A 13,214-nucleotide genomic window follows, 5' to 3' on the forward strand; every position below is an offset into this window, starting at 1 on the left:
AATATAGCAGAAGAATGGGGAGGAGGATCATTGTAAATACACTGAAGTGACCACACCTGAGGTGTAGAAAAAACACATACATCACACAAATTGTTTTACTGATCTTGTGTGCTCGGCAAGTAGAACCTCTATGTTAGATAACATAGGCCTGGGAGAAACTCTAAGGCACCTTATCATTATGTTTGAGATTCCTGCTTCTTTGTGAGAAAGACTGCAAGCCTGCACCTGCTTGAAGCCTTGAAATACAGGCGAATACAGCAGGCCCAGTGATCTTCTACCAGAGCTGAATTCTGCAGTGCCTGCATCCCTGCTTGTGTCACCTCTGCCTGGGAGCTTAGGTGCTTCTTTGGAGACCCCCTTGCTAGTGAAGTAACTAAAATAAATTTGCTCTTTGCAATTGCATTCGTGGCCTCTGGCTATTTTTGTGACATGTCTGTGTTGGCTTACATTATAAGGAAGAACATTCTCCCTGGGGGGAGGGAAAGAAAGTGGGCATTATAATTTATTTGTGTTTGCATGCTTTATGGAATCTGAGCAACATGAAGGAAATTATATTTTCAGATTCTGAATCCAATTCTGGCAGAAGGATGGGAGAAATCAGGAGCAAATGTCCCACAGGTGCTGCTATTCGAGAGTCTCTGTCTCAGGGTTGCAGTGGACAAGTTCATGGTTTCATGCAATAGCTGGAGGTGACCGTATTCACCTTGGAGCTGTCGGCATGAGTAACAGGCAGTGCTGTCCCTACTGGCTTTGCCCTTGGTAGATCAGAGTGCAGGCAGAGGAGTGCCCCCACACAACACTTCTGTCTCTGTGACTTTTTCAGAGGGCTGTGGTTAGCTCCCTCTAGATATCTGTAATGTAAAAGCTATGTACTTGACTGCCTCAGAACTGCATCAGCAAGGAGAGAGACAGCTGGAGCCTGGGAGCGCTGCAGCCGCAGCCCGCCAGCCATTTCCCCGACCAGGCTCAGCCTTTCCCTGGCTCAGAAAGGTTGTGCTGGCTGTGGGGCAGTTCTGAGCAAAAGGAGTGGTTTCCACTTTCCCTCTCTGCCTTCTCCTGCCTTCCTCAGCCATGGTGGGTCACTGTGTGGTCAGTGCCTCCTCACCACCTGAATTAAGCCTGCAGCCTGCCCCTTGACCATACCAGGTAGATCAAAGGAGGACACTGTAGAAAAGGTGTCTGACAACGTTGGTGCCAAATGTGTTCCGTTGCATTAGCCACACACCATGGCTATCAATATCTGCTACTTATTTTTGTTATGTTTTCTCACTATGTTCTTTTTTGCAAAGATATCAATATGTGGACCACCAAACAGTCAAATTGTCAAGTCTGAAACAGATGGGATGGACAAAAGCCCATGTCAGACTGCCAGCACGTGAGCAGGTAACACATTTGAAATGTGGCTGTGCTGCAGCCCTCATTAATGTTTGTAAATATGTAAAGGGTGAGTGTCATGATGATGGAGCCAGGCTCTTCTCAGTGACAACCAACGATAAGACAAGGGGCAATGGGTGGAAACTGGAACACGGGAGGTTCCACTTAAATATGAAAAGAAACTTCTTCTCAGTAAGGGTGGCAGACACTGGAACAGGCTGCCCAGGGGGGTTGTGGTGTCTCCTTCTCTTCAGACATTCAAAACCCACCTGGATACCTTCCTGTGTAACCTCATCTAGGTGTTCCTGCCCCGGCAGGGGGATTGGACTAGATGATCTCTTGGCGTCCCTTCCAATCCCTGACATTCCGTGTGGCGGCCGTGCCGCACATGCACACAACAGCTGAGCCACCTGTCAGTGCCCACACACACATAGCCTACGGGAGCACCTGACGGGGATGGGAATGTGAGGTTGCACTTTTTAGATTTCTCAGTTGCAGTCAAGTGCTGTAACGCCCCCTGACTGACGGCAAGGGATTTCAGCAATGTTTGCTCCCTCTAGGTTGCAAGGCATTGAGCAACGGTGCCATCTAACGCCGCTTTAGCAGCAACAGGTGCACTTGCTGCCGTGGGGAAGACGATGAGACCCACCCCAGGTGGTCCCTGGGCCCCCTTGGCCGGCTGGTGAAGTCGGATTTCCTCCCAAGGAGGCCGCGCTCGCTGCGGGTTGAGGAGACCCCGCGGCCCCGCCGCCGTCTCCATAGCTACGCAGGGCCTGACGCTCGGCGGTCGAGGAGAGGGATCAGGCAGCGCGGCGGACAGCCCCGCGCTCACGCGGGCTGGGGTCCTCGTATCCTATAAAAGCCTGAGGCGGAAGGCCCGCCCTCTCTTTCGCGTGCGGCCGGCGGTGCAGCCGGGGTGAGTATGGGTGTAGCGCTGGGGCCTATCGTGCTGAATCCCCGCCGTCGGCGGGGCATCGCGGCGGGAGGGGGTCGGGCCGGGGTCCCGGTGCGGCCGGCGCCACTCACCGGGGCGGCCTGTGTCTGTATTTGCAGCAGGAACCCGGGCGGGGACATCACCCACCGAGAGCGCCATGGCCGAGGAAGGGTGAGCGGGGCCGGGGCCGCTGGGGGTGGCGGGCGGAGGGGCCGCGTCTCGGAGGGCCGCGCTGCTCCGTGTCGGGCCTTGCAGTTACTGCCGCGCGGGCCCTGCCATGGGGCTGCCGCCTTCTTCCTGCTGGGGAGAGGCTCCGTGCTCGGCGTGGGGCATGGCTGTGGGGTGGCTGTGTGCAGAGCTTCCCCTCTCGGGGGGGCAGCGCGGAGGGAGCACAGCTGGCCGGCTTGCCTGGAGGACCTAATCTCGTAGTTTCCTTCAAGTTCGTCTCTTTACGCTTTTTCCTTTCACTTTGTTCTTCAGCTTCCTTTTCTAATGGATCTTTTAATGAGTGCATGCTTGTAGGTGAAGCTCATGCTAATAGTTGTAAGAGCAATTTCTGTGTTCTCTTTAGCATTACTGCTGGAGGTGTAATGGATGTTAACACTGCCCTGCAAGAAGTGCTGAAGACTGCACTTATCCATGATGGCTTAGCTCGTGGTATTCGTGAAGCAGCCAAAGCCCTGGACAAGTAAGTGTTTTCCCTTTTTGTCTATGGTGAATTGCAAAACTGGGTGAGCTATGTTGAGCACACACAGTGCTAACTTTGTCCAGAGGTTTATTAGAAAGATTTTGCAAGAACATGTTTTTCTGCTAATGAGTTTTGTGTTTTGCTGTCTGTTTTGGAGTCTTTAACTATGATCTTAAAATACAGATGCTAAATTCAGTGACTCAGGAATAACAACATCTACTGTATTAGGTTCTGTCTTTTTGTGGCCCCAGTGCTATTGAATTTTCATGAAGGGTAGTTTTGTGAAGAAAATTGAATGGTGCTTTTGGTATGTGGAAGTATAGGGCTCAAAATCCTTGTGTTTTAGGAAGTGATAAACTCTCCTCAAAACTTTCTGAGTTTTTAATTGGGGGGGGGTTAGTTTGTGTGTCAGACTTAACCTGGAAGAGTTGGTTCAAGTTTTATGAAGAAAAACTGAAATTCATAGCTTGCCTTCAGTTTTTTGCTAGCTTCTTGGGTTTGTGTTGCAGCTGTAAATAGTTGCTTTGGTACAATATCTAAACCATTTTAAGTGTGTCATATGTGCCAACCATAGTAATTAGTTATAGGCTTCTTTCCAGGCTGAAGTGCTATATATATGTGTATATATACACATAAATACACACCTGTGTATGTCTGTTTTTATGCACATGCCTCTAAGACTGCGCTGAAGTGTAATGCTGCAGTGTTTGAGTGATGACTCAGCAATTTGTCGGATACCCCTTCACTCTTCTTATGAGTGAGAATAGCAGTCTGACAAACCTGTACGCAAAAAAACTCCTAAGACAAGGTACCAAATAATGGAAAAGGAATACAACTGAGGTGACTGACAAGTAGTTTGTAAGAGTTATTTTGAGTTGAGCTACACTTTCATATGCTGTGTGTTACGAGGATGATATATGTACAAGGTTTATATACCTTTGTGTGTGATGGCTTTTGCTTGGAAATGTTTCTGAAACATTCTGGTGAAACTCATGATGAAGAAGCCCACAGATAAAGCTGACTTTGTTTGCAGTGGTTAAATTACATTAGGCTAAGCATAGAAGACCTATACAGCTCTCTTTGTTGTCAGGTATCCCTTTGGTATTCTTAACATTGTACCACAGTATACAAAGAGCCTAATTAGAATTGGGGCCCTGTCATAACAGCTTCTTTGAACGTAAGTAGAAAAGATTGTTCTGAAGAGCTTACAACAACTTGACTTGGAAATTGAAACTTTTAATTATTAAAATATTCTAATGTTAAATTACTGTATGCTGAGGTAAGCAAGAAAAAGTAACTTGTAACTTTGTTTGCTTTCTAACAATGACACTAGTTCTTTATGGGACCTGTTGTTGATCTAGTCATTACACCTTTTTCCAAAGACTGGGAATTTTTTAGTGGGATTTTTAAAAGCTTTAAAAACTGGAATGGAATCTGTTAATAAAGCTAGCAATGTATGAGTAGTCTTGTTACATATAGGAAAAACATAAAAAGTAGTAGATAACCTAAAAAGTATATTTAGTATTTCAAAACCATGTGTTGTCTCAAACCCAAAAGTTAAACTTGGGAAGTGGCTGTCTAGAAACGCATGTACTTAGTTTTGTTCTTTGTGGTTTTGGTTATTAAAGTTTGAACAGCACCTGAAGTTACATTTGTCAGTTGTCATTTTTTTTAGACGCCAAGCCCATCTTTGTGTTCTGGCTTCAAATTGTGATGAACCCACGTATGTAAAGTTAGTTGAAGCACTTTGTGCAGAACATCAGATCAACTTAATAAAGGTGAGTGTCAGAACTTCAGACACAGGTTTGAAACAGTTGTCCCACTTACAATATAAGCTGCTTCTTTCAGCATATAGAGAGCTGAAGCTTTGAAAATCTGTGCTGTCATTCTGCATATGGCTCTTCTAAGCAAAATTTTGCTTAGCAGCAGAAATTGTTTTAGTTCTATGTGGTTGTCATAAAAGCAGTACAAAAACTGTGGATGTAAATGGATGTGTATCAGGTCTTTAAGAGAGTTCAAATGAATTTTTATGTCGTGTATAACAAGAAATAGAACTAATGCTGCAAGTGGTTGTATGCCGCGATGAAGAGCATAAAAGGGGTCTTAATGTCGCTTTTCTTTCAAGATAAAGTACTTACAAGCTGTACAATGATGATACTTTGGCTCCCTCTACTGATACCTGTGAGGAAAGCAGCCATCCGTTACCCAATGCTTCTGAGAGTACAGCAGCTTTTTTGCTGAACCCAGTTATGTCAGAAATGGCTAGTTCTAATGTGATGCAATGTTTTACACAGGTTGATGACAACAAGAAACTGGGCGAATGGGTAGGTCTCTGCAAGATCGACAGGGAAGGAAAGCCTCGCAAAGTGGTGGGCTGCAGCTGTGTGGTTGTCAAAGTAAGATGATGCTAATCATATTGTAGCTTTTTTCTTGACTTTTGAAAATAAGCAATAAAGATAAGGTTGCTTTAGATGAGGGACTACTAAATAGAGCTCTTAGCTTTTTTTTTTGAACAGTTGCTTTCCATTGTTGTGAAAACCTAACTGCTTCTCTGTTATGTATTTCCTTCCATGTTTATTTAAAATACTGATATTAATTTGTAAGTTAATGGTTGTGTCCTTAAAGGATCTATGCCCACTTGCCAGTAAGCATTTAAAGAAAGATATTTTGACAAGAAGAGATGAAGTTTTGCCTCAGAAAAAAAATGCCAGTTCAATGTATCTGCTCAATTTGAAAATGTTTTGCAGAGCACATTTTGAAATGACACTGGTAAAGTAAAGCCACCGTACGAGCCTTGAAGACATTGTTGTCTTTGAGGTCCCAAGAGATGGCTACATCTTTAGAGTAAAGCCTAATGCCTTCTGCCTGTGTGTTCATACTTCTGCTGCTGTTTCATATACTTTGCTTGGATCCAAGCAAAAATGAAGAATTGGTTTGAATCCATACCAATAGGTGTTAAACTTGAACAGAAGAGTCTTTTATTAGAAAATGAAAGCAACTGGCAGATTGCTTGAGGCTACCTGTATGGAATTTTGGGAGTATTTAGGAATGGCTTGAGAAAAGGTGTCAGGATTTCAGTTGTCCTTTTAAAAATAGGTTGTAAAATTGTGGAAGAGTCTGTATGTTCCTAATGGGGTTATCTTATGTTACAGGACTACGGCAAGGAATCTCAGGCCAAAGATGTCATCGAGGAGTACTTCAAGTGCAAGAAATGAATGAAAAATAAATTTTGAACTTGACTAGTGTGTGTGTGATTAATGAGTGGGTATCTGCAGAATAGTTATTTGAACTGCAATGGATAATGTCAGAAGACAAAAGAACTATGCAGATCTTGGTGTAGTTTGCTAGTATGTTATCTCTGTCAGCTGGCTAAAAAGATAACAGCAATCCTTGCCATTTGTATTGTAGGGTGCTTTTATTGCATGTTCCTGCCCCAGAGGTTACCAACTTGTGGAATTTAGCACAGCCTCTCAGTTGCCAGTGCTGGTGGTTGGTTTGACAGTGCTTAGGCCTGTACTTCTGCAGAGATTCTGAGTAACTTATTAGGGAAAATCTGAATTACTGCTGCATCTGTGATGAAAATTTGGCTCCCTCTACTGAAGCAAATGAGGAGAATGGCCTTAACCGTTACCCAATTCTTCTGAGATGTTGCAGGAATTTCTAAAATGCCATTTATTCAGAGAACTTGACACAAGGTGTTTTGTTGGGGTTTTTCCCTCCCCTTACTCAGTTCTGAAGCAAACTGTGGGTAGAATTTAGCTTATTTTAAGTGTCATTTTGTACTTCTAATTCTGTAGGAGTTCTAAGTAGTCAAAGTAGCCAGTAGAGTTCTCACCACTCAGACGAGGCAATGTTGAACTGTGACTTGCCCAGTGTCTTGGTTTGCCTAGCAGTTGAATGAGGTGTGATACTTGTGTTTTTGACAAGTTTTTTTTTTTTACTTTTTGACAATAAGGTGGGATTGAGACTGGAATTCAAGTTTACCTTCTGCAAGTTGTTATATATGTCTTACATTTTCTGTGGAGCAGCTCTAAAGAGTCATAAGGAATTGCTCAATTATGTTTATAAGTAGGATGTAAATGTGAGTATATAGGATTGGGCACCTGTAGATTGAGGAGATGGGAATGTATTATCAGTTTCGTTCTTGGGCTCTTGAGCTTGAATATTCATTATGGTTTGTTACCCCCCTTTTTTTTTTTATCTGCAGTCATTCATGTAGTGTAGAGGCAGGTATCTTCTCCAGATGCTGGGCTCAGATGCACTTGCCTTACAACTCTCATGAAACCTCTTGAAGTGTCTCTTGGTTTTGGCCCTGTTAGCTTTCTAGTAGCTGGATCTGGGTGACCTGGATTTTTTCAGAAGCTCCTGAAGTAATCTTTTCAGGTGTACTTAATGAAGGAGTCACCTGTTCAAACTCTGGTTAAAACCAAGAAATGTATCCTTGTAAGAATATTCTTTTTTAAATGGAGTTGAAAGACTTTGACTGTTGAAAAACTAATTCTCAGTTGAGTTTAGCTAGTAATGTTGAGTAGTTTACTCTCTTGCATATGGAAGCACACCAAAGGACACTTCATCTTTTGTCCGAAGAAGCTTCATCTTCCAAGAATTTTGGATAAAATAAACTATGGTATTTGTGGTTTGTATTTTTATATCGTTTTCAGCTACATTTTAGAGAAAGGATTGCCTGAAATGGTGGTAGTGTTTGCAGTCTAATAGGATTTATGATTTGTTTTTCCTTGGCTGGCCGTTTTATCAGTTATATTCACAAAGAGAATTGGGATCCAAAACTGGAGCTCAGTACCTGGGTTCCATGATCTGTGTGTTGCTGAGGATGAAAATTATTTCTTCACTGAACATGCTTCTGTACCATAGCATTTTTTTACCTCCTAGTAGTAAAGCCATCTTAATTCCTTACATGTGTGAATGCAGGGTAAGAAACACGTGATCAGGTAAGCTCTTCTATGGTAGTGGGTGAAGGTTTCTTTTTAAAAAGATGAAATCCATAGACTTGCATTGTCAAATTTGAGGAAGTCTTTTCTAAGCCTCTGCAAGCAAACTGAGCTTTTCCAGATGATTGGGTTTTGGGTTAAAATACAGATTTGACTTTTTTTTTTTTCTATCACAATGACCCGGGAGAATGGAGTAGAGCATGGTATCACACTACGCTGTCTATTTTGTGATGTGAAGTGCCAACACTAACATACCGAAGTTTCAGAGGGGACTCTTTCCTGGTTTGCTATTGGGGGTGGGGTGGGGGATGGGAAGGAGAAATAGGAATGGAATCAGTGAAAGAGGAAATGTTTATGTCCAGGTGAAGTGTAATTCTGAGATTATGATCCTGAAGTTAAAGGAAAAGGATTATTGCTGAAAAGAGTAAAAATAAAGGTGATAAGCTGTTGCTTTAATAAAATTCTGTAGATATTGTCTGGCTTTTACTTTAGCTCCATACTCTAAGGATGTGGAAGTCTGTTTACCTTGTGTGTTGAATATCTGAATTTGTTCCCCTTTGCACTTCCCTCAATATTATTTTATGGAGAAAGCTAATTCAAAGTAATAAGCTGCATTCCAGTATCACTGGATTTCCTGTCCAGCTATCAATGGTAGAGTATCTCTTGCCTCAGTGGGATTGTGTTTTAGGAACAACGTCATAGTTGTGAAGTTATGGCCTACAAGTGGAAGAGCATCTGTCCATAAGGCTAAGACAATCTACAGCAATGTGAGGAGGTAATTTTCTAGTTCAGCTCATATTTACTTACAGTGTTTCAGAGGAAGATGTGTGAGAAATAGGATATGTTGGGCAAAGAAAAATGTTCTGTGAGCATTCACAACTTAGGAGATGTTTGCAGTAAGTTAACATTTGTTTAGTTAGGCTAGAATAGTACAAGAGCACCAGTTTCAGATTCACGCTAAATGTAGGCAAGTTACCTTTTCATGGATTGGAAGTTAGTATGCTTTTTATTTTTGACAGAAGCAGGGAAATTCCTTATAGCAAGGTTTGTGTTTTGTGGGCTTTTTTTATAAGCTATTAATACATATATGGGGAGATGAACACTGAATCTGTAGTTGTGTGAGACTTAAGAATTGTGACCACATTATGAATTGATACGTTTAGCCAAGTTATTGTCTTTGAATTTGAATTTTACATATTTGAAACCTGCAGATAATCTGGAAAATAAGAGTCCAGCACACTTAACTGTTCAACTTCACAGAGTATTATATTTAATGCATTTTAACTTATTTGCAGAGGGTGGTGTAGGGGATGGGGAATGTATCTTCGTTATGCATTTCCTCTTAATTGCTATCAGTTTCCTTAGGAAAAGGGGGTTCAAACAAGGAGAACTGGAGTCCAGGAACAAGTTTGTTAGGCAGTATTTATTTTGCAACAATGGAAAGATACCTCAATATAAGTTCAGGGATATTATTTCTTTAAATAAGTCACCTGATCATTTTACATGGCAATGAACACTAATAGTAGGGACTGGCAACTCTTCAAGCCCAGGGTTTTTTCCCTGGGACAGAACCAACTTTGCCTAAATATTTTCACCAGAAGGAAGTGGGTTGAGATCTTAATTTTCTGATCAAAATGCTTAGGTATCAAGTTAGGGCTTTTCATGTAATGTTTAATTTCTTAGAAGTGACCTTAGAACCTCTACAGGGGTCAGCGTTGGGGAACTGACTGACTCAGTTTACTGTATACTTACCCTACCTTATTCTTTTTAAAGATTATTGATAGTCTTTATTTTCAAAAATTCCTGAGAACTAAATTCCATTCTAAAGTTTCTGGTTCACCTTAATATTTTCTGAAGGTTATTTTGTTTTTTATTCAGGTTGGCTGAGAAGTGATTGCTAGTCCTTCATACTGGAAGACTTGGCATATGCTTCTCTGACATCTGCTTTGTAGACTAAAAAGACCTGGTTTATTCACACTTTCTTGATAGATGGTATTTTTGTTTTGCTGTAAAAGATTTATTGATGAGTTATGCAGGATTTCAGATGATTTCAGAGTAGACTTTGGGTTACTGTTTACATAGCCATCACCCTAATAATACCTGTTACCCATCCTCTTAACAGAGGTGGTTGGACAGTGTTAAACATGGGACTGGGAGTTAAAGGCTTGGGAGTTAGGGGTTCCAGGGCTGACCTTGATGTTTCCTCCGCTGATCATATTTAATGTCACTTGCAGGTTTTCCTTGTTGTGATACAGGGATAATGCAGGACGGTTTGCTTGATGGTGCATGTTTTGTGGCTTTTGCTTGGCAGAAGCAGCAGAATGGATTTCTTTTTTCTGGACTAAAACACCAGTTTAGTGGTTTTGCATGGATTGGTAGCCCTTTCCAAGCCTAAATTTCTATGCTTCTATGTGAAGTAGAAAGCTAACCAAGCGCTTTGAAGAAATGCTAGTAAGTCATTGTGAAGGTGCTAAGTACAGACTTCTGGACAGTATTGGAAGAACATCCTATGTGAGATTCAAAATAAAATATCTTGAACAGTTAAGCTCGTTTTGTTTTGGAACCACCTGCATCACGCTGTCTGGAACTGCTTTTCTGTCTCTTGTACATTTTACCTTAGATAATAAACCTGAGCATCTGGATGCTGCCAGCAGTAGCAGCACATACTTGCGCAGCTCCTGTTTTGATGGAGTTGTGGCCCCAACTGTGGCTCCTGTAGGGGAGTTGGTTATACCTGCCCTCCATACACCTTTTGCAGTATCACAAATGTCAGGGGATCAGGGCTTGTCAGTAACAAATCCCCATGCTGCACAAGCGCTTCTGCAGGCTCCAACTGTTGCTTTGGAGAACATTGTTTAGTCTGCCTACTTTGCCAGGAGAAAAGTATATATTCCAGTCTTATTTAATACAAAAAGTATTTTATGGAGGGTGAGCACTAATCCCACATGAAGAAAAATATATTTAGTATTAAAACACATGGTATTCATTACACTTTCTCTTACAAATAAACGTAATCCCCAGTATTTTCTGACTAATGTTCCTGATTTAGAATTTACTCTACCTCTTCGATTCTGTTCATTGTTCGTGCTACAGAAGCTGGAGAACCCAGCTGCAAGCCAGTGCCCCTTCTGTATCCATGTGGCTGAAACTGGTGCAAATATGGTCCCTAAGATATGCTGCCTTTTCTGGGGGCTTCATGAAGGTCTCATCCAGTGAAGTAAAGGAACTCTGAAGAATACATGCATTTATCAGTCATCTTTAGAGGTGATGTGTTTGTGATGTGAAGCCTCAGTAGGAGTTTTAATTTGTTATGCCATTGAACCAGATACTGGGTGTTGGATGAGCAGGGTTGTGGCTTGATTTATGTAGCCTGAAGGAAAATAGAGGAAATGGCAATTTTCTCAATAGGTTCAGATAATTAATATTAGACAGTTAAGTGAATATACAAGATATTTTTTTCAGGCATTGGTCAGCAAGTTTGAGAGTCTTCTTAACAAATTGAGCAGATGATGTGTGCTGTTGTATATAATGATCCTACACACGTTCTTAATTTTATCATGCCTTGGCATTAAAGGCTCACTCACAAAAATCCTAAATCCACATTAACTGCTTCATGTAGGTGACCAGTTGTAAATTATGATACCATCTTTTATGGCAATAAAACACTATACAAGTAGCTGAACTTTCAGCCACTGGTAGCTCTGCTTCCTCCAGTTCCAAAAAAGTCTGGATCATGTAATATTATATGAGAGAGTGAAAACAAATTTGGAAATCACTGACTTGCAGAAGTTTTTCTCCTCTTCTAATTCAGTAACAATTGGGGAGAATTTCATAGTACTTAAACAAAAGTATTTAAAATATTTTCACTGAGGCCTGTGCGAGTAATATGGTGTTGCATAAAATGGGAATGCTTTCTATGAGTAAAGTAATAACTACACTTTTCAAAAATTTACGGACTGGTAAGAGTGTTTTGGTTTTTTTTTTAAACCCAATGTTTAATGGTCACATAATATTCTATATTGCTGAAGGATTATTAGGCACAAAGCAGTTACATAGAAATATAAATCCACAAGGGGAAAAATATTCATGTACAAATCAACCTAGCTGTTTCGCTTATCTGATCGGAAGTTTATTATCTCTAAGTAGTCCCCCAGCTCAGTAAATGTCAGGAATCTGTTCATCTTTGCTGCAGCCTGACTCAGGTTAGTGTCTGTCGGATAAGTTTTACTGTTTAAAGCACAGCCATAGAGTTTGTATGTCAATACTCTTCAAAACCACCAATGCGTAAGCGGTCAGGTATTCTTTTCTAAAAGCAATGAAATAATAGGCATTTAGGTCAGTGCCTGGCATGCCAAGTTCCTGCCCTGTAAAATTTTACAATCAAGTTATGAAACTGGAAAAATGTATTTTATGCTGACATGCAGAAAAATGTTTATTAAAGCAAATTTCCTGTTTTCATACTAAAAAAAATTGTAATTCCAGTATGCTTCATTTTTTCCTTTTTTTTTTTTTTTTAATGGTTCTAAGACGTTTTCCACAGTGAGAGAGTTCAAATCCCTGTTAAAATAAGCTTTACATTTTGAGGACAGAAAAAAGCCATGGCCCCTAAATAAACTTTTATATTGATTGTATTGTTAGCAGTCAGTGTGTTGGTTAACATAATACAGATGCTTAGGACAGGTTTAGGAAGGCAAATAGGGTGAAAAAAAAATGAAATATTTCTAGTTTTAAGAGTATGCATTTAAGGGAATGGAGGTCATGTTTTCTAGAACCCCTCCACAAAAAAATGAAACACCCTCAGATATCCATATATATAGAAGTGTTTGTATGTCAATACAAGCTATGGTATATATTCTCTTTTTCATCTATTTATTTGAATGGACAATATTCAAGTAACACCCTTCAGCTTCGCTTTTTTCAGGGCAGCAAAATACAATGTTTGTCAGCACATGTACAATAAATGTCTTTATGTGCATGGAATTTAGCAAGCTACTGTACTTTTAAAAACATATAAATTATATATGAATTTCTGCAGAGGCTGCCTTTTACCCTTCCTTCCATGAATATGTTTTATATCCAAATCAAAATCTCAGCTAGTTCTGACTCTTCCCTCATGGCTGCCTGTGTTAAACTTGGCAAGATGGCTTTTAGAATTGCCTTTTAAGACCAGCATGTCTTGATCCTTTTCTGAGTATTGTGAATAGCAATATAATTCTCTCTGACCCTCAGGCCTATTTACGTGTCCTCTTCAAAGGAAAGCAAGTTGGGC

General features: G+C 41.0%; 1 protein-coding gene and 4 non-coding genes across 6 annotated transcripts; all 5 read left to right on the forward strand.

The window, feature by feature from the left end:
- Positions 1-1,962: 1,962 nt before the first annotated feature.
- RPS12 (ribosomal protein S12) lies at positions 1,963-6,235 on the forward strand. 2 transcript variants are annotated; one of them, XM_065057004.1, is made up of 6 exons: positions 1,963-2,290; positions 2,428-2,479; positions 2,880-2,996; positions 4,672-4,774; positions 5,291-5,392; positions 6,149-6,235. In XM_065057004.1, exons 2-6 carry the CDS (start codon positions 2,466-2,468, stop codon positions 6,209-6,211), a joined length of 399 nt encoding a protein of 132 aa, XP_064913076.1. In that variant the 5' UTR covers positions 1,963-2,290; positions 2,428-2,465; the 3' UTR covers positions 6,212-6,235. The 2 variants fall into 2 exon arrangements, with proteins under 2 accessions (XP_064913076.1, XP_064913077.1); XM_065057005.1 differs by having other exon boundaries at positions 2,121-2,290; positions 2,431-2,479.
- LOC135579258 (small nucleolar RNA SNORD101) lies at positions 3,702-3,776 on the forward strand. The gene has a single exon (XR_010471981.1). It is a non-coding gene; the product is annotated as a small nucleolar RNA SNORD101 (small nucleolar RNA).
- LOC135579275 (small nucleolar RNA SNORD100) lies at positions 5,137-5,223 on the forward strand. The gene has a single exon (XR_010471996.1). It is a non-coding gene; the product is annotated as a small nucleolar RNA SNORD100 (small nucleolar RNA).
- LOC135579274 (small nucleolar RNA SNORA33) lies at positions 5,701-5,835 on the forward strand. The gene has a single exon (XR_010471995.1). It is a non-coding gene; the product is annotated as a small nucleolar RNA SNORA33 (small nucleolar RNA).
- A 326-nt stretch (positions 6,236-6,561) lies between the features above and the next one.
- LOC135579276 (small nucleolar RNA SNORD100) lies at positions 6,562-6,646 on the forward strand. The gene has a single exon (XR_010471997.1). It is a non-coding gene; the product is annotated as a small nucleolar RNA SNORD100 (small nucleolar RNA).
- Positions 6,647-13,214: the final 6,568 nt, after the last annotated feature.

Source organism: Columba livia, chromosome 3 (assembly GCF_036013475.1).
Source record: "Columba livia isolate bColLiv1 breed racing homer chromosome 3, bColLiv1.pat.W.v2, whole genome shotgun sequence".
Classification (NCBI taxonomy): Eukaryota; Metazoa; Chordata; class Aves; order Columbiformes; family Columbidae; genus Columba; species Columba livia.